The sequence below is a fragment of the Ursus americanus genome, chromosome 34 (genome assembly GCF_024610735.1).
Source record: "Ursus americanus isolate L20-20 chromosome 34, mUrsAme1.1.p, whole genome shotgun sequence".
NCBI lineage: Eukaryota > Metazoa > Chordata > Mammalia > Carnivora > Ursidae > Ursus > Ursus americanus.
Genome location: NC_142160.1, coordinates 11,687,321 through 11,709,128, shown reverse-complemented (window position 1 = coordinate 11,709,128; position 21,808 = coordinate 11,687,321). Strand labels below are relative to the sequence as shown.

General features: G+C 42.8%; 1 protein-coding gene and 1 pseudogene across 5 annotated transcripts in view; both read right to left on the bottom strand.

The window, feature by feature from the left end:
* The window catches only part of MAMDC2 (MAM domain containing 2), a 222,308-nt gene that overhangs the window by 76,960 nt on the left and 123,540 nt on the right, over window positions 1–21,808 (bottom strand). For all 5 annotated transcript variants that reach the window (XM_087858752.1, XM_045772467.2, XM_045772465.2 and 2 more), the window contains 2 exons: window positions 1,849–2,120; window positions 295–379 (listed from right to left, as the gene is read on the bottom strand). In XM_087858752.1, the coding sequence (XP_087714878.1) occupies window positions 295–379; window positions 1,849–2,120 (357 nt within the window). The remainder of the gene's footprint in view (window positions 1–294; window positions 380–1,848; window positions 2,121–21,808) is intronic.
* Window positions 2,127–18,519, bottom strand: LOC123776421 (serine/arginine-rich splicing factor 10 pseudogene; annotated as a pseudogene).

The window sequence follows — 21,808 nt, the reverse complement described above, 5'->3', positions numbered from 1 at the left end:
TTTATTAGAATATGTCAAGGTTCAGGCAGCAGCTGGGGTTATAGGTGCGGCTTCTACTCTCCCTTCGTTAATCCAGCCAGTCCAGGCCGACTCCGATGAGCCTTCCTCCGCTACAGACAGGAGCAACACACATCATTCCAGGGAACCTCGAGAAGCATCTAAGCTATGGTGCATTATGCACCTACTTCCATAAAATACCTTGCCTTTAGGGTCGATTCAGTTCCCTCTGGCAACAGATTTTGGAAGAAGAGTCACAATTCACATTCTGAGGCAGTGAGAACAAAACCCACTTACCAATACAGTAGCCGGTTGTCATCTTGATTTCAAAGAGTGCGATGCTGGCTGTGCTTCCCTGTCCGAGCACACCTTCCACTAACAGCTGCATGACACAGGAGGGAGAAGGGAGTTAGCTTCCGACACCGTGTTTCCTTGGCTCAGTGTTTCAGAGACTCGTCGGGAGCTGTTCAGCAATTCAAGGCAAGGCGAGATGGCTTGTCTCAGCTAATTGCTACTGGATACCAATCTCATGCGGGTTCTAAAAGAGTGTGTGTGTGTGTGTGTGTGTGTGTGTGTGTGTGTGTGTGTGTGTGTACAAGGTGAGCAAGGTGTCCAGTAAAAGCTTGGAGCCAACTGTCTTCAAGTGCTTTCCCAATCACCCCCTTCTCTACCGCCAGTGGCGGCACTGGTTGGCCAGAGATGGAGAGGAGGGCTGATGTCCTTGGGGAAATCCATTCTGAGAATGGTCAGGGACTCAGGGCAGAGGCTGCAGCGGGGAAAACCCTTGGAGGAGGAGGTAGGAAGCACAACCTGACTAGCGGTGGGAGACTCCACTTGAGATGGAAGAGGCTCATAAATCAACTTGCAGTTTCCATATTACTGAAAAAATTTGAAACTTTTACATAAAGAACAGAGGGGAGCATGACAATTTACACGGCTGATTTCAAGCACTGCTGTGGTTCATCTTTGATCCTGTTTCTGAAAGTACTGGCTCTTCTTTATGTGACTTCAGCCTGGTCTTTGGCAACTATGCTGGTAGATTTAGGATGTGGCCTATTGCTGGGCAGTGTGAACTAGAGAGCTCGGACCTCAATGCTCCTTCCCTGCATCCTCCCTCCTGCCTGATGGGAGGGGGAGAGGAGAAGACAGCATTTCAACACTTTTTGAGGGAGAGAGATGGGATAGGGAATTGAAAGGGGAATTAGGAAAGGAGAAAGTGTTCATGAGGGCCTTATTCTTTCCTCCATGACACAGTCTCACTACACGTCACACTCAGCATCTGGCCAAGTGAGTCCAGATCTCATCCTCTTTCCCTGCTCCACACATCATCCAGCTTTATGTTACATTGTCTACTTTCCTCTTCCAACACTGCCTACGGAACAACCTCCAGCTTTGAAAAGGAATCAGAATGTATCCTTTATGTATCTTTCCCTCTTCAAAGTAGCTCCACTTTTCCTTTAACCATAGTGAATGTTTTGTTCAAAATTTGTAGCAAACAGACCATTAGGAAGATACCACGCACAATGGAGAAAGATGAAACAAAATGATTAGAAATGAGAATGCTCCCTAAAGCCCATTAGAAAATAAATTTCCATTGAAGAGGTTCGTTTAGATCCTTACAGAAGTCCCATTTAAACAGATGAGAAAGAAATCTGGGAAGAAGCTCTTCTAAAGAATAAACACAATATTAACTTACTAATTATTAATTACTAATAGTCTTCTGGGACACATCTCTTAAAAAAGCAGCACATCCTAACATAAGAGATAGCTAACTTCAGTGGCAGAAATTTTCACACAATTTCAGAGTAGCAAAATGCGACGTGATAAACCAGGCGCCTACATTCTACGTACCCTGAATTTCTTGGAACTGTTTTGTAAATCCAAGCTGGCTATGAGCCAGCTGTCTGAAGGCTCCTTCGCTGACCACAGCAAGCGGTCAAAGCTTTCATCTTCAAATCTCACATACAGGTTCAGCCGGCTGGTGTCTGATGGAGACCCTGAAGACGCGGTTATCTGGTAGACCAGTCGGAGGCAGCTCCATTCCTCAGCCTGTAGATCGGAACTTAGCAGCACAGCTTTTTCCCCCTGCTTGGCAAAGGAGGTGTCCACGTAAATGTAGTGACCTGGAAAGAGAAAAAAGCACAGGGAAAGGATCGATCCACTATTCGCAACTCAGGGAAATAGACAACCGTGGCCCAGGGCAGGAAGCTAAGGGCAGATACAGCCTGTGAATGCATTTCAATGGCCTACTGAATGTTGCCTGAACACGGGATCTCTGCCTTCTTATGAAAAATTAGAAGGTCCCACAACATGAGACCATGGTCACAGGACACATGCCAATGGGCTGGAGCTACGGAGTGCCGCCCCTTGAGAGGGTGGCATGGGCGCTACATGTTGCCATAATCCCCACTGCTCCCTATTACCCCCCGACATTGAAGACAAGTGTCTGTTGCCTATTATCGTCTCATACCAGGCCCATTTATTACACTCCATTCATTTTCCTGGTCCCCATATGCATGAGAGTTTGAGAACTTCAGAACCCAGAGGAGCAGCATGCCTCTGCTGGAGCCAGAATACCTTGGCGGACTCAACCTTCTCCTTCCACAGCTCCCCTCATACCCAATGATTTGATCTGCATCTAATTTGCATCATTATAGGAGACTGAATTTATTTGGTTGCCTCAAATCTTGGGGGCTAGGCAAAGTTCACTGTCAGCTGATTTTTAAAATTGGGAATAAGACTCTCCTCCTCTAGACTCTTCCACAACAAAACCTCATAGTTCTGATAACAAAATGGAAAAGCATATGCAAAATTTGGGGGACAGGGCATTCACCACTGCCTTCTCCTCCACCCCCTCCTCCTTTGCTTGCCCTCTTTGCTTCTCTCCCTTCCTCCTGCCCCCCTTCCCGCATCTTCCTGATGCTGATATGTGGTTCTCTGCTGGTTACATGAGGATATAAAACAAAATTGCTATGAAGAACAGAACAAAATGGATTAGAAGCAGGGACTATAACCTGAGCCTTCAGAATCTGACTCTGGTCAGTGGCTTCCCATAGCAGTGACCTGATCTGCCTGCGCATCTTGGGGACCCGCTGCCTGTGGGACCTGCACTCTCACATATGCTCAGAGGTTCCCACATTCCTGGCCAGCACCTCACCTGCTGCCTTCCATCCTGGATCCACCTCCCCACCCCTTGCATTTTAGGCTCCTCAACACCGAACTCTTACTAGAAAGGCTGTGAAATTCCTCCTTGCTTTGCATGATCTTCTTCAGCCCCTCCTCCCATGTTCATTGCCCCAAATGCCAACTCCAGCCAGGGCCCTGGGCTTTGTGGTGAGTACTGACAGGCCAGCAGAGGCTCAGCTGATGGACAGCCTTGCAGTTAGGGTGCTGTCTTCATGGAGCCTCACTGGCCTGTGAAGCATTTCGAGATCAACATCTGTCTCCAGTGGGCAGTCTTTCACCATAGCAGCCACCCCCCCAGTACAAATAGCAACTGCTTCTAGATGCCAATGCAGGCACCCCTGTGAGGAAATCTGGCCCTTGCTGTCATCACCACCAACACCATCACTCCCTGCACAGAGTGAACTCTCACTATGAACCAGGTGCTGTTCTAAGTGCTTCACATGCTTTACATGCACTTGCTAGCTGTGGGGACTGCTGGGTTTGGAAATACTAGGCTGGGGCTCTTGAGGGCAACTCTTTTTTAAACAGAAATGGCAGCTTCTCTGTGATTTGAGGGTCCATATACGTGCCATCCTCATTTTTCGCTCTCCGCTACTGTTCCCAGAGAAGGGACTCTCAGCAGGCTGGTAATGGGGTGGGCATGGGGACTAGGGGAACTCCCGAGAGCACTTCAAACCTTATCTGAGGAATTAGAGAGCTGGCACATGGGTAAGCAGAGGAAAGAAACAAACTCCTCGCTGTGTCCGCGGGAGTTTCACATCCTGTGCCAATCTCGCTGCCCTATAGTCTCAATTCTCCCACTCCCTACTGCCTTTCCCAGTTCTGGAAAGAAACAACTCACAAAAATGGCTCTCAAACTTGAGCCGAGAGTCACCTGGGGGGCCTGTTCATCCGATTTCTGGGCCCACCCTTGAGTTGCCATCATGTAGGTCTGGGGTTATGCTGCAAGTCTAGCAGACTGCATTTCTGGGAAGTTCCAGGGGTGCTGATGCTGCTGGTCTGGGGGCCACACTCGAGAAGCAAAGATTTACAATATCTGCTAGAGAAACAGGACTCACCATTCAGACACTTTTTAAAAAAAAAGATTGGTTGATTGATTTTAGAGAGGGGGGAGGGGCAGAGGAAGAGGGAGAGAGAGAATCTCAAGCAGACTCCACACTGAGCGTGGAGCCCAACTCAAGGCTTGATTCCAGGACCCTGAGATCATGACCTGAGCTGAAATCAAGAACTGGATGCTTAACTGACTGAAAGAGCTGGCTACTGTAGCATGTAGAGGAGGGAGGAGAGAGCTCTGTCTGGAGGTAAAACTCAAAGTTAGGTCAATGTGTGCTGCAGCAGGCTTGGCGAGTCCATCTACTGGTGATTATCTTGATTTTTCAGTGACTGCCATAACAAAACCCCTCTTGGAGCTAGAGAGTATTACGCTAAGTGAAATAAGCCAGTAACTGAAAGACAAACACATACGATTGCATTCATTTGTGGAATTTAAGAAACAAAACAAATGAGCAAAGGGGACAAAAAAAAAAGAGAGGCAAACCAAGGAAGAGACTCTTAACTATAAAGAACAAACTGAGGGTTAGCAGAGGAGAGGTGGCTGGGGGGATGGGAGAACTAGGTGATGGGGATTAAGGAGGACACTTGCTGTAATGAGGACCAAGAGATGTACAGAAGTACTGAATCACTATACTGTACACCTGAAATTAAAATTACACTAGGTTAACTAACTGGAATTTAAATAAAAACTTAAAAAAAATCTCTCCTGACATAATCTCTCACTATATCAGATTTTATTATAAGCACACACTAATGCTCTCATATTAAGAAACTTTGAGGGGCGCCTGAGTGGCACAGTCATTAAGCATCTGCCTTCGGCTCAGGGCATGATCCCAGCATTCTGGGATCGAGCCCCACATCAGGCTTCTCTGCTAGGAGCCTGCTTCTTCCTCTCCCACTCCCCCTGCTTGTGTTCCCTCTCTTGCTGGCTGTCTCTCTCTGTGTCAAATAAACAAATAAAATCTTTTTTTAAAAAAGAAACTTTGAGAGCATGTACTATAAACTGTATTATTTAAAAATATCTCGATAGTCTACAGTATGAAAGTTGGTGCTATTTATTGAGAGATCTCGGTATCTCAGTCATCAGTGTTGGCTCTTTCAAAATATTGGGATTTTTGCATGCAAACTACAGACCTCGAATTTCTTTTCAGGTCATGCTGTGTGAGTGTGCCTATTAGCTGCATTACAACCCATCCAGATTTATCTACCTAACTGATTTTGCATCCACAGCAGAATAATGCATTTTCCCAGATCAGAGAACGAGCTCAAGTGCTGCCCACCTCCACCAACAATGCCAAGCTCAAGACAGGTTTTCTTAATTAATTACTACTTTTTTTTTTTTCCTTGCCTGGGTACAGCCTCAGAATCCTTCTAAACAGTGTTCCATGTAGCCACTTACCAATCAATTTGAGTTAATACTTGAGTTGAAATTATTTGCTTTATCCTTGTTTGTGGCTTCAGTGTCATAAATGGAACTAGTTGTGGTCATGTTAGAGTTAAATTGAACTAGAAGGAATGTGGTAAATTTTGAATAAGTTTTAGAAAATGAAGAAAGAATGAGGAAGATACTGATAGCAGGGATGGTGCCCTTCCCTGGACTCTCACTAATAAAATCGCTATTCTAGAACAAATTGATAATGGTTTTGGTGAGTTGTTTTTTCTTACTTTATTAAAAAGAATCATTTTACGGGATGCCTGGGTGGCTCAGTCGGTTAAGCATCTGCCTTCGGCTCAGGTCATGATCCCAGGGTCCTGGGATCAAGTCCTGCATGGGCTCCTTGCTCAGTGGGGAGCCTGCTTCTCCCTCTGTCTGCAGTTCCCCATGCTTGTGTGTGCACATGCTCGCTCTCTCTCTGTGTGTCAAATAAATAAAAATTTTTAAAAAGAATCATTTTACTACTGAGTTAATGAGGTCTTCTTTGTGTGGGAAATATTTCATTTATTCTACACTTGATCTTAGCCAAAGGGCTGAGAAGCAATATATTTCATTTATTCTTTCTGAATGAAGCTGAATCTGGAAGTTAATCTTGAACATAATTCACACACAATAAAATTCACCCTTTTAATACCATTCAGTCATTTTTAGTATACTCACAAAGTTCTGCAACCATCACCACTATCTACTTCCAGAATCTTTTCGTCACCCAAAAAAGAAATCCCATACCCATTTTTTCCTCCCACTAGCCTCTGGGAATCACAGATCTATTCTTTTTCCCCTTCGTTTTGTTTTGTTATTATAGCATGTTTGCTTAATTTACAGAGAGCAGAAAATAAGCTGGGTCTTGTTTTGATCCAAACATTGATGTCTTAAAGGTTGTACACAATATTTGTTAAAAAGAACATATAAAAATACCTTTTTAGATGCTTCTACAAGAAAGAAAATACAAAGTTTAACCCCACAACTTTCCTCTTTGCTAGAACTGCAAACTACTGCTACAGTTTTAAATAGACTTTTTGTTATTTAAACTATACATCCAGGAAAATCTAAAAAATTAAAGAAATGTGCATATAAATGATTGCATAGCAGAACATGAACATTAACTGCAAACAGTAAATAAATGAAAGTTAGAAATACTATCAAATATACAAAGGTTCTAGAATCAATCCTTTAAACACATTCCACAAACAGTATTTAAAAACCATCTTTTGTTCTTTATAGGCAAGGCCTATATTACTAAAACCAAAATTGAAAAAAAGTAATCCTCTAAAAGGAATCGTTTCCCCACAATATTTCTTTCTTATACCTGTAAGCAAGCAATCTAAAAAATTTTAAAGATGCTAGCTTTTATTCTGAAATGAGATAGGACATGTCCCTTTTATTGCCCCCTAAACGATCTCTCAGAGAAATGCTAGATGTTATAAATGGTTAGGGTCTTTTCTTTTTTAGTTAGGTACTGCCAGGTACTACATTGATAATCTATCAAACTCAGAGCTGTGACTCTTAATTCTTTCCAAAATATTTTACATTTCATGGCACCATAGAATCACCTAGAATGGGAGTGTTCTCTCTCAACTTGCCTCACATGAAATAAGCTGAGGTGTGAAGAACAAACCTGCTTCATAAAGCAGTAGGCAAATTTTGATACAAATGCACAAACTGAGTGCTATAAGCACCAAAACTCAGTTCTTTTACACTATGCATATGCATAAACAAAATCTACTTGGAAACAATTTACTTGCTGCTTTTTTTTTTTTTTTAAGATTTTATTTATTTATTTGACAGAGAGAGACAGCCAGCGAGAGAGGGAACACAAGCAGGGGGAGTGGGAGAGGAAGAAGCAGGCTCCTAGCGGAGGAGCCCGATGTGGGGCTCGATCCCATAACGCCGGGATCACGCCCTGAGCCGAAGGCAGACACTTAACGACTGCGCCACCGAGGCGCCCCTACTTGCTGCTTTTTAACAGCAGTAAGAAAACTAAGCAACATGACCACCGATACTCCTTAAAGTCTAAAGTAACTACACGAGAGCATTTTTTTCCCTCCAAATTATTTCTGCCATCATTGACCTGCTCAAATTTTAAGGTGAGTTCTTCTGATGTTTATATGTTCCAAATCTTTACAGAAACCAGAAACAAACAAACAAAATGAAACAGTGAAGGCTCCATGTTTCAGTCAAAAACTCAATCTTCCCCCAGATCCTACTTAACCCAGTTGGCATCATTCCCCAAGACAGTGGGGTTAGCAAAAGAGCTATTCCACGCTCTGTCATAAATTAACTATTATCACGGGCTTAGACATCTTAACAAGACAAAAAGGTCCACCCTGAACCTCCATGTGTCTGATCAGTCAGTGTTGTACTGTGGCTACAACTTCGCTTTTGTATCATTCTATCTTATTAGCAAGCTACATTTCTAGGTTAACAGTTCTACCGAATATGGATATGAAAGTTTATTTTTAATAAGACAATGTTGCAAATTATGGTCATCCAACATCTTTTCACCAATACTTCAAGCATAAAAAATGAGAATCTTTACAAAAAATATACAGAGACACCACAAATTGGTAGCTGCCTATAACATTAAACAAACCGGACTCTTAAGAGTGGCTTCTCAACAGCATATCATTTTAATTATAACCATTTGCCTGGTACAGGGAAAACTGACAAGTGTTTTTTAAGCATCATTGCAACATTGTATTCCCGATAATTTAAGTAAACCAAACTATGAGTACATGAATGATACATGCCTGAAAATATCAAGGTTTATACTATCGGTGGCTACTGGACTTAGGACTAGTCCAAGACCTTGATCTAGATTTTGACCTAGACCTAGATTGTGATCTTGACTGAGATTTGGATCTAGGTGGTTCTTTTTTCCTTGATTCCCCTTCATATCTTGAGCCAGACTTACAATGTGTTTTGGAATCTGTTTTAGAGGTGCCTCTAGTTTTGGTGTGAGATGCAGACCTAGAACGTGATTTAGCCTTCATTTCTTTCTTGGGCTGGGACTTGGACCGTGATCTTGAATTGCATTTAGATCTTGAAAAAGATCGATTTTGGTGTTTGAATCTATCATTGTCGGAATGGCTTCTGCTATGCCGTGGTCTTCCAACCGGTCTACTGCTTCTAGGACTAGAAGGTCTCCTATAGTTGTAATCAAAGGACCGGCTTCTTGATCTTCCTCTTCCATAACTCCGGCTTCTAGAACGTCTATATCTGTCATAATCATCATAGTGTGAAGAACTGTACACATTCCTCCCTTCCTTGGCTTTCATCTGATCTGGAGTTTTCCGATCCCCCTGTGCAAACTGTATTTCAATTTGGCGTCCACAAATGCATCTTCTGTCCAAATTATGTAAAGCGTCTTCGGCATCACGGACATCCTCAAATTGATCATAAGCAAATCCTCTTGGACGGCGCGTGTAGAAATCAAGTGGAACATACACATCAACTATAGGACCATAACGACCAAATTCTCGTCGTAAATCTTCAGACCTGGTGTCATAGCCCACATTCCTTACGAAGAGAGACGTGTTGGGGGGGGGGCGCAGGTAGAGGGACATGACAGTGACGTGAGTCTTGGCACTAACGGGCTCAGTAAACTGTCGGTGGATCCGGTGTTGGATTCTCAGACACTCTCAGCCAGAGCAGTCTGCTACCCACAGATCTATTTTCTGTCTATTTGTCTTTTCTGGAAATTTCAAATGAACGGGATCATGTAACATTTGGCCTTTTGTGACTGGCTTCTTTCACTTAGCATCACGTTTTCAAAGTTCACCACATTGTAGCATGTATTAAAATTTTGTTCTTTTTTGAGGCTGAATAATATTCCATTTTATGGATATATTGTTACTTATCCATTCATCAGTTGATGGACATGTGGGTTTTTTCCACTTGTTGGCTATTATGAATAATGTTACTATGAACATTTGTGTACAAGTTTTTACGTAACATAAGTTTCAGTTCTCCTAGGTATACATCGAGGCGTGGAACTATTAGGTCAATGATAATTCTATGTTTAATTTTGTGAGGAACTGCCAAGCTGTTTTCTAAAATGGCAACACCACTTACATGTCCACTAGGGATGTATGAGAGTTCCAGTTTCTCCACATGTTCACCAACACTTGTCACTATCTGTCTTTTGTTACTATAGCCATCCTAGTAGATGTGAAGTGCTATCTAATTGTGCTTTTGATTTGCATTTCTTTAATGATGAATGACGTAGTGCATTCTTTCTTGTGCTTACTGGCCATTTGCACATTATCTGTTTTGTGTTTGTTTGGTTGTTTGGGGTTTTTTTTTTAGAGCGGAGGGCGGGCAGGTGGAGGGAGAGAGAGACTCTTAAGCAAGTTGCATGCCCAGCATGGAGCCCAATACAGGGCTCAGTCTTATAACCCTGAGATCATGACCTGAGCTGAAATCAAGAGTCGGATGCTTAACTGACTGAAGCACACAGACACCCCAGCATATCATCTTTGGAGAAATGGCTATTCAAATCTTTTGCTCATTTAAAAAAATGGCTTACTTCTTTTTCTATTGTTGAATTATAAGAGATTATATTTTCTAGATCTTATCAGATACATGATTTGCAAATATTTTTTCCCCATTCTGTGGGTTGTCTTTTCACTTTCTTGATGGTATCTTTTGAAGAACAAAAGTTTTAAATTCGATAAAATCCAATTTCCTATTTTTGCTTTGGTTGTGTGTACTTTGATGTCATAGCTAAGAAACCATTGTCTAATTTAAGGTCATAAAGGTTTACAGCTATGTTTTCTTCTAAGAGTTTTATAGTTTTAGCTATTACATTTAGACTTTGATCTATTTTGAGTTCATGTTTGCCCATTAAATTGTTCTGGCATCTTTGTTGAAAATCAATTGAGCATAGATATAAGGATTTATTTCTGAACTCTCAATTCTATTCCATTGATTTATGTAATAAATAAACACTCCCAATGTTGCAAGTCTTTGAGTAATTTCAAGTTCTCAAAAAGTTGATTTTCACAATTGTTGACTGTTTTCATGGCTTTTATGGGGACAGGATTTTCTGAAGTCCTCATTGCACCATTATTGCTAACATCATTCCCTTTCTTCATCGTTTTTTAACCAATAAGAAAAGAAAACAATGTTCTGGAGATGTTAAAGTAACACAAATCAGAAAAAGGCAAAGAATGGCAGAGATCACATGCAGATTGGGATGTTGACTGATGCATTAGGCCAAGGGTCTGGGGAGAGATTTACTGGCCATAGTGTTGGAGTCAGGATGACAGAAGGGGAGTGAAGGATACTCTCCAAATACTGCTGCTTAGGCAACTTGAACTGATTTATAAGACATTTATTAGAAATGATAAAATCTTTATGATGGGTCAGAAAAGGGCCATAAACTTCCAAATAGATTTTTTAAAAAAGTAAGTCAACAATCAAAACCAATAATTAAACCACCCTGCCAAAAATGTTGAGTTCCATGAATCTCAGGGTCTGAATGTCTTCTAGTCACACTCACACATCAGAAAACAACAAGAAAAATCTGTTCTGTTTCAGTGAAGGCAGACATCAAGAATGGAGTTTGAGGTCACATTCAATTGCTAAACACATTTGTACAGCTAGACCTCAATGTATTAATGACTTCTAACAGCCGGTGAACACTGTGCTGGGACTTAAATCCCAGGCCATCACTGTGGCAGTACGTCCAGGACATGAAATCATGGGGGGCTTCTTGGTATCCCTGTAATTCTGTTTGCTGATGAATGTATTGTCCTTCAGGTGTGAAGGTCATGCCAGGGTGACCATGTGGTGCAGTGGACCCCACCCGGGATTTGTAAAGCATAACCTTTGTTTAAAGCTTTATCACGCATAGGCTTACTGTGTCATCAGTTTCTTTATCTGCAAAATGGGAATAATAAAACAGTGGAGTTCCTATAACGTATACATTCAATATTTGGGAAACTACTCAACCTACTCAGAAAAAACAAAACAAAACAAAACCAACTGAAAATGACCCAACCACTGTAATATATACGTACATGCATGAAATGATTTCATACAAATAGCCACTAACTAAAATCTCTTTATATATTTCAACACTAAAAGGAAAATGGGCTGTGTTGTACACAGAAATAGTATAATATACAGAAAACCACACACACTGTACTCTAGAATTTAAGGAAGTTTCAAGGCCAATTTTGATGGTATCTAATGTTCACCTTTTGTGCTGACTTAAGAACATAAATTTAAGCTCCAGTGAGATATGACTTCCCATCTACAGTCAGTATAAGAACCTGATGAAAATGATATATATAAACATTCTTTGTACACTGTAATGCTAATTGTTAGCTATTTCTCTTATCTTCGGGGTGGGGGAGGGTCCTTTAGCTGTTCCAGAGATAGTGAGAAATTTATATTGCCTCCTTTTTGTCCAGTATGGTTCAGAGCCAATATTTGTTCAGGGAGCAGACCAGCAGCACCTTTTCAATGCTGGCAGAGACAACAGTCTTCCCTCCTGTCACCTTACTTGACCCTTCCATGTTGACGTCTACACCTCTGTGCTCTTCAGTGCTGGGCCCCTCCTGGCTGCCTGTCCTCAGCAGTGCCTGTCCTCACAGCTAAGCCCCCCGGGCTCTCACCCAGGATTACTCACCATCCAAAGTGGAGTTCAGCACATTTACTCCTGGTATGATCCTGGGTGAAACCTCGTAACCCAGGTCTGATAATGATGCCTACGTCTCTATTTTGTTAGCTCTTAGGACCATGCATGTCTAACACAAGGACACGGCCTTCTTTTTGGCAGCTTCCTTCCTGGGGCTGAAGTCCAGCCCCTGAACTCAAGCGATGACCTTCTCACCAGATGTCCCAAATGCCTTACCGCCTGCCTCCCTGGATGCGGTCCCACCTGTAGAAGCACATGGTGGAGTGGGTAAGCCGTTATTGCTCCAGTCCAACATTGGTTCAAATCCCAATCACACCACTTACAAATCCTGGCACTCTGAGCCAGTTACTTATACTATCTGACACTTGCTTCCTTCATTGGTGAAATGAGGATGCTAAAATACTGATTTTGCAGAGTTTCAAAGAAGATTAAATAAGGTAACATGAGTAAAGCTCAGCACCGTGCCCAAGGGCTTGTGGTCAACTCTTAATAAATGTCAGTTCTTATTTTTCCTGATATCTGATCAGAGTACTCTTCCTAATGGCGAACCCATGTCATCATCTCGTGGTGGACCTCACTGATACTAACTGCCACTGGTTCTACCTGCTGCCACCATCCCGCCCTTCCAACACCAACTCCTGCCCGCTGCACGGGAGCTCCGTCTGCAGCTGTATCCATTCTCTCTCGTGCCTGCTCCACAGCTGTGGGCACACCTCAGCCCCTCCCAGTCTGTCCCATGCCATGGCCCGGCTGCGTTCTCTGCTATGACAATCACCTCTGGGATCCACCAGCTGATCAAAGCAGCCTGGACAGTAATGCATGCAAAGCACCTAGCCGACGTTCATAAGGGTTTTTGCCCATCGTGGGGAGAGGATGCCTCCATGGAACTGCATCTTCAATTATGTATAAGCCATCAGCTTACATTTGGAAGGAGTCTTGCTTTCTTTGCACATCAAAGACTTTCAAAAAATTAAAAAGTCAAATGTATACAAAATGCAGTGGGCATAGGGGTTCTCAAAAACTGTCAACTATGTTGCGGGAAAATAAATAGTGTAGCGTTTCTCAAATGTAAAAACACTGTATTAAATATTTGGGATTGTGAATATCTTCTTTGTTCCTCAATCACACTCACAATTATTAATAAATCTACTGATTACCTCTGGCAAAAGAATATTCTGTTCTGAAAATATCTAAGAAAAATCACACGTTTCTATGGTTTGCATATAGTGTTCTCACCTTCTCTTTCTAGATTTACCAGTAACCTCTGTGGTTTACTAAATCAATTTATGAATATGTATGGATAAGAAACAAAGATTCAAAGGGAACTGACATTTGTTGTGCTGCAGGCACGGGATTCTTGACCTGTGTTCTTCCCTCTCCATCCTGACGGATGATCCCATCAGGCGGAATTTTCACTTTACAAGGGAGGAAACAGAGATTCAGGAAGGTTAATGCAGCAGTCCTCGGTCACAGTTAGTCAACCAGGGTTGGGCTCCAAGTCCTTGCTTTCCCCCCTGCTCCACACTATCTCCAAATATTTCCTCATCTGTTTCTTTATTAATTTCTCTCTTCACACTGTATTCATCGTCTTATAGCAGGAGAGCAAAGTTTTCTTCCTTTTCCTTATTGTGGAATCCTGGAGGGATCGATGTTTCTGCCTGGAAGCCCATTTGGGCTTTTCTACACATACCCTTCATATTGATAACATGATAACTAGATTAACTTTTTATCATATTGCCTCAAATATAAAAGGTTTTTAAACATGTAGAGTTTTATAAAATTAGGGTATGCCTTATAAGTGATCTAGAGCAGTATACCTCCCCACCACCCACAAAAGATGGTAATAAATCAAAGGTTGGAATCAATGCATGCAGAATAAGACGTCTGCACCTGCACTTGGACTAGTGACAGTGGACAGAGACTCCACAGTCTTGGGCTCAGAGCACATTATCCCCTGTAGATTCTGCTGGGTAGTGGGGAATGGGGCAACAAAGAGCCATTCAGCAGGAGGGCGACACTGGCAGAGACTCACAAGTACAAGGCACAGCCCAGGGTTTCAGCCCAATGTCCTAGTATTTACTCACTTGCATTGAGTGGAAGGTACTATTCGTACACCTTGTGGGTAATCCATTTCTGTGCTGGACTGGACCCCTGGTGTCAGAAAACAGGGTGCTCTGTATTATCCAACATCAGCAAGTCTTCAGACTTCCAACCTCCCTGCTGCCTTAGAAAGGGTCTCTCTACTGAGTTTTGCAAGGCATATCTCTTTTTAGTAAACGTTTTTGATGGGAATGGCTTCTCTTCTACCTTCTCCTTGCCTCATGAGGTCCCTAATAATGACAGAATTTCGAGAAACTTTTCATTCCCATTCAATAAAACTTCTCCAAACCCCTGACGTTTAGTTAGCTTTCACGCATAAAGAGATGAACAAACTCTGAAAGGTATGCATTTAAATCTAAATCTCGCCAGAAAGCCATGCACTGAGGAGGGCTGATTTGTAGGGTGACTTTACAGGCAGGACCCATTTCTGAAATGTAATGGATAAAATGATCTATAATTGAGAAGTGACTGGCATTTGCAGTCCTATTTTTGTCCCGAGTGGGAAGAAACCCCTCCCAGAATGAAACTTCTGGTATAGCAGAGGCTCTCATGTCGGGGAAGGTTTCAAATACTGCTTTGCTTTAGGAGAAAGGAAAGCCTGCATTAAAACAGCAGCCTCAAATTGCCACGTATGGGCTTCAGCGCCATCCCGGTGCACAGGGCTGTGGGCAGGGGTATCCCTTTGCCTGCTGTGGAAATGGGCTTTTCGGCTTTCCCAGTATCCATTTCACCAGTGGAGCCAGAGCCGTGCCCTGAACTGCAGAACTTTAGAAACTTTGCATGAGTGTATGAAGGGGCTGGGAGCCACCTTGCTGTGCACTGGTGCCGGGAAGCTTTCCTCCTGCCCTGCACTCAGCATCAACATGGAAGACGATGGGGAGGCCCAGGGCAGACCTGCTGACCAGGGTATGACCAGCAGCTGCCAACAGCTCCCTGGTCCTGGGAGAAGGCCACGGGTGCAAGTAGGGCCTCACTTCTTCCTCTCCCTGATTCAGCAACTTCTCCCATATCTGGGGCGTTTGGACCTTTTGGGAGTGAGGGGAATTTCCACAGGAAATGTTGTGGCACTTTTCACCTCAGAGGTGGCTTTGTTCATAAAATCCTACAGGAGCAGAATTAACCTCTGTGACCCCCTGGGTCGCAAAATGTTTTCTTCCTCTGGGTTCCTTGATACGCTCTCTCTTACTTTTGCTCCTACTTTCCACCTGCTCTTCTCAGACTTCTCCTTGGGATCTTCTCGCCTTTGTTTGTCCCTTTAAGTGTTTGTGTTAAGTGGATGTGGGCCTGGTTTCTGTACTCCGATGAGTCTTTTTCCCTGTGGCAGGAACTGCCTCCCCAGTCTCCATTCTCTCCAGCTTCCTCTGAAGAAGCCCAGCTTGATCAGGGCTGGGACTATACTGAGCCAGGCCACGGTGACTGCCAGGCCATCCCTGCAGGCAGAGGTGGCCAGGGACGAAGTTCCACACAGAGATGGAAGAGAACCTTGTTGGATGGGGTTTCCAGGAAAGCTCCTTTAAAGACGAGCCTCAGGCAGTTGGCTGGTCTTTCTGTCTGAGATGGGGGCGCAGTGGGCTGGAGTTGCAGTGGCCATGTTAAATCCAGGGGGTCACTGGGGTGACCAACTCATCCTAGTTAGCCTGGGATTCTCCTGGCTTGAAAACAAAAAGTCTCATATTCTGGGAACCCCCTGAGTTCCAGGCAAACTGACACAGTTGGTCCCTCTAGCAGGTGACCTGAGGATGGGAGTCATTGCCGGGGGCCTGGCAGAACCATCGAAGGGGCTGGGTTCCTGCCGATATTGTGGAGTCTTCCAACCAGTCTGCACTTCTTACCTCTGGACTTCTCATCATGACGGAGAAAAGCAAGTGCAAGTTAAACCAGGGATTTAGTTGTTTCTGCTACAGACTTTTCAAACACCTATCTGATGCGCACCCCGATTTCCAACTTCCCGAATCTGTATTGGCAGCCTGATCCCTCATTACCTTCCAGGCCCATGTGTCCAATTTCCTGGTGGGCCTCTCCACTTGGACACAAACCCATTCTCTTGACCCCAATCCTGCTCTTCCTCTGGGCTCCAAATCTCAGTGACTACCCAGCGAGCAATCAAGAAATCTTAGCACCCTCAGTGATTCCTCTAACTCCCTCCATCTCCAAAATTCTATCAGTCTTGATGGCTTAACTTCCTAAATTCCTCTCCAAGCCATCCATTCCACTAGGTCCCCTGTCTTGCTCTAGTTTAGAACACCATCTTCTGCCTGGAGTAGCGCAGTAGCCTCCCCGCTTCTTCAGGGAACCTTGCCCCACTCGAATCTGATCTACATGGTAGCCATGGTGTTTATATCACTTCCTGGCCTAAAACACCTGAGAGAATCGCCACTGTCCTTGATTTATAAGGCCCTGATGTTCTGGCTGTCATAGCTTACCACCACATCCCCGTCACAGTCTACACAGCAGTACAGAGTTTTTTTGTTCCTCTAAGCTAAGGTGCCACACTCTCTCTTGCTTCCAGGCCTCCTCACATGGTGTTTCCTTTACCTAGGATACTTTTTCATCTCCCTTCCTTCATAGCTCTTGCCTCCTTTCCTAGCTCACTCCTACACTTCATTCAGGTCTTAGCTCAAGAGAGCCACTATGTGCCGTTGTGCACTGCACAACCGGGACAACTGTACATGGTGATCCTGTTTAGATACTGCTTTTTCCAGGCAATATACTTGTCTGTATTCCTCACTAGGTTTTAAGCATATAAGGGCACATATCACATCCTCCTGCCTCCTGGTAGGTGCTCTCTATATTTTTAAAGTAATGAATAAACTTCCTGATGATAGATTTCTTTTGTTATCTTTACATATAAAGAATACATTAAAAATCTTTTTTATTATGGAGATTTCTCATTAGGTTTGAACTTCAATTCAATTTACTGTTATCCTAGGACATGTGGCATTTAATATGAGCTGTACTTTCAATGGCAACCCACACTACACTTAATATTTTCATGTATGCTCCCACTGTTAACTTCCCGAAACTCAAATTCTCATTATGTCAAGATACACAAAGGATTGTCAAAATACACAATTCTTTGCCTTTCTGGAATGCAGAATTTATGGGAGGCCTTCAGAAAATGTTTCAGTGTGTGACATTTCTAGATTAAAGAGAGCTATAGTTTCATCAGCTTCAAATTGTGAGGAGTTTCAAAGTGCAGAGATCAGCGATACGACGGGAAGTGATGAGGTCAGCATTGCTTAGACTTCTCGAATGCCATTTTCGTTCCCCCTGACAACGGGGAAATTATTCCCATATCCTGGCTAACACTGCAACAGTAGTCTTAAAAGATTACAAAGCATTAAGCCTGGCAAAAGTAAAAACACCAGCAGGCAATCTCCAGTATAAACAATCTACCAACATTCGAAACCACTACCACAGATGTGGGTTCCACCCTCCTTCGTAGGGTCTGGGAAGGGTGCAGACTTGAACCCTGCTGGCCCGTGGCAGCTCAAGGAGAGACGTTTACCTTAGCAACCATCAACAGAACCCAAATGATGAACCCACAGTGAAAGGTCATGGGATATTTGGAAGGGGAGCCTTGCTCGATATGATGTTAAACAGAGAAGTAGGAAAGAAAAGTCTGCATTATCTGATGGTGTTTGTTCTACCAAACAAATCAGTTCTTAGCACACAATTTTCCATCACATGACTTGCCAGGAGGCGAAGATATTCCTCAGAAACTTAGGAAATGCGGAGGGTAATGACCTCAGGGGACGGCAGGTAACCAAAGGCACTCTGGCAGGTCCCCTGAGTGCACCTGGAAGGGAGAAAAGGATCCTTCTTCCGTGGAATATGTGTTCATTTACAAGGAAATTTTCTCATTTCGACTTATAAGAGACTCTAACCCCCAACCTACCAGTTTTGCCAATAACGCTGTTGAGAGCAGAGCTGGGTACTCTTGCTCATGCATTATGCAAGGCCATTTTGTCAAACAAAAGAAGTTATTCCCATTTCAGCATACTTCAAACCAGAATAAGATAGGAGTGCCTATGAAAATTTCACCACAGTACAGGTAAATAAATAAATCTGAATTTAAGTATATTTTAAATATATATGTTTACATAAAAATAGATATACATATTTACTTTTACTTGCACTTTCTCATTTCAAATTCAACATTTTATACCTATTATAAAGTATAAAGGCAAGTAGGAACAAAATATTCAACGTAAAAAGAAAATACATTTATAGAGATGAACACATTTTGTTGTTGTTGCATTATGGAGAAGACATAACTTAACAATGGTTGAACATAATAATAGAAGGAGGGTTTAAATGAAAGTAACCCCCAGAATATCTTTTAAATGAGTCATCTGCTTTAGATTTGTGGCTTTAAAACTTTTTCTTTTTCAAACTTAATTAACACAGAACTTCATCTATTAACAGAGCAAAGAAGAGCCGCTAGGGTTGCCCCGTGGGCTAAAAAGTTTTATTCTGTCCTTTGCTGTCTGGGGCAATTTTGCCTCTGAGGTCTAGTTCCTCCCAATTAATCTCGTTTACAGGGGCCCTGCGGCTTGTTCTGTGGACCTGGGGGTGGCTTGGAGATCCCTGACATGGGCAGTCTTGGGTCTCTCTGACATGCTAAGTACCACAGCCACTCCCTGTCCACTCTGAGCCAGACCCCTGCTCCTTCTGAGTCTGTGTTCCTGAGTTAGCGGGATGCCTGGTCTGGTCCATGAATGCCCTCTCTCCCCATCTGTGTAAGTAACCGCATTCACATGGGCTGAGAAAGCCTCATTTGCCAGATAGTCTTTACTGAGGTTAAGAGCCAACAAGTTCTACATTCCTTCTAATCCAGCAGTTCTCAATCTTGGAGGCACCTTGGAATCACCGAGGGAGGCCCAGACATCAGTCCATGTCCTTGGAGACCCCTCCATCCTGGGCAGACTGGGATGGTTAGTTATCCCACTAAAAACGGAATTTGTAGAATCCTCACAGGTGGCCCTCTCATCAAACCAGGCTTGAGAAGCACTCTGTTTCTCTGTTCGTTCTTTTCCTTTGGTTCTCTCCCTGCTGAACCTCAGTCTGCCCACGCACGCAATGATGGGAGACTCTATGTCTATTCTACTCGCCCCTTTAGCCCCAGTGCCTGGCACATACTAGATGTTCAATAAATACAGGCTAAACGAGTTAAGCAGGATATCTAGCCATTCATTCACCTATGGTAAAGACGGTTTAAAATAAAGGCAACACATTTAAAGCTAATAACGGTAAACACTGGCAATGAAGTCCCTGTTAACATATCTCAGAAATCCTCCTTAAATATGAAAATAAATGTATGACTACGTGCCCAAGGCATATAAAAAATCACAGCAAAGATAGTAGAAAAACAAGGCAGTAGGTTTCGATGAGTTGTCTGCTCTGGAGGCTAAGGTTTTGAGGACGAGAACACAGAGAGCAACTGTGCTTATTCCTTATAATTTTAGAGCATCTACCTGTTTACACAGCCCAGAGGTCTATTTCAGCCTCACAGCAACCTCATGATACGGCTGGAGACTCGTTATTTCACAGGTCAGGAGAGCCAGGCTCAGAGAAAACACAGGTCAGGAGAGCCAGGCTCAGAGAAAACAACTGGATTCTGGATCCCACTTGGATTGCCAGATTAAGCAATTCAAAGTACTTATGTATGCCCCCCAATATTGCATGGGACACATTTCTACTAAAAAAAATGATTTGTCATTTATCTGAAATTCAAATCTATTTTACCGGGCAACTCTAGGCTGCAGGCCAATTCTTCTGTGAAAAGAGACTATTTAATTTGAGGATCACTGTGGACCCTCCCAGATAAAGGGCTGAGATGTGGCCCCTTCTCCTTTCTAACCTCTGTGATTTGGCCTTTCAGAAGGTTCTGCACGTGCGAGCCTGGGGATGTGTGCCTTTCCCCAGCACAGCAGTGGCCCAAGCTGAGTGAAGTCTCTCAGGGCTTCAAGACCACACTCTCCATGTGGACTCAACTTTTTAAAATTTTATGATTATTATTATTATTTTGAAAACAGAATGGTACATAATTGAAAGATATAGCAAAGGTTCTGCACAACAAAGGAGACCACCCACAAAATGAAAAGGCAAACTACCAAATGGGAGAAAATACTTGCAAATCATATATTAGATAAAAGAGGTTAATATCTAGAACATATAAGAATTCATACAACTCCACAATAAATAAATAATCTGATTAAAAATGGGCAGAGGATCTGAATAGCCATTTTCCCAAACATGAAGACGGCCAACAGATACGTGAAAAAATGCTCAGTATCATTAATCATCAGGGAAATGCAAATCAAAACCACAATGAGGCATCACCTCACACCTGTTAGAATGGCTAATATCAAAAAGACAAGAAATAACAAGTGTTGGCAAGGATGTGGAGAAAAGGGAACCCTTATGCACTGATGCTGGGAATGCAAGCTGGTGCAGCCACTATGGAAAAACAGGGCTTTGGGCCAAGTGACATAAGTCAGCCAGAGAAAGACAAAAACCATATGATCTCAGTTATATGTGGAATCTGAAAAGAAGAAAAAAAAAAAAAACCCAAGCTCATAGCAACAGAGAACAGATTGGTGGCTGACAGAGGTGGCAGGGGTCGGGGGTAGGGGGCGGCGAGAAATGGGCAAAGGAGGTCAAAAGGTACAAACTTCCAGTTATAAAATGAGTAAGTCATGGGAATGTAATGTACAGAATGATAACTATAGCTAATAATACTGTGTTGCATATTTCAAAGTTGCTAAGAGAATAGATCTTAAACGTTCTCATCACAGGACAAACATTGTGTAACTATATATGGTAACGCATGTTAACTAGACTTACTCTGGTGATCATTCCACAGTATATACAAATATCGAACTATTATGTGTTTACCCCTCTGTGAGCCCTGAGCCCTGGAGGGGTAGTGCGGCTGGTGGAAAGAACATGGTTTTAAAATCAGGTAGTTCTTACTTTAAAAATTTAATAATCTCATGCATGGGAAGTCCTGGTACAGCATTTGGCGTGCTTTAGGTTCTCAGTAAAGCATGGTCTCAGATTCCCTGTCAAATCATTATTACACTACTCTATCAAAAAAATGTTTTTATATTGAGGTTATATACACTAGTTTTCTCAAATTCCATAATTTTTGTCCCACCCTTGGGGTTTTGCTTTATCTATGCACCAATTATTTAATATTTTTCTTTAACCTTATTCATCTTTAAAAATATAATATTTATTTTACCTGGTTCCTTAGCAATGGTAGCCATGAAATTTGGGAGTTGCTGTGCTGATTCATCTAGTACATTAAAAAATACATACGACATATATATTACTATGTCCCAACAAAACTGGGAAATATACACTATTTTAAAAAATATGGCATG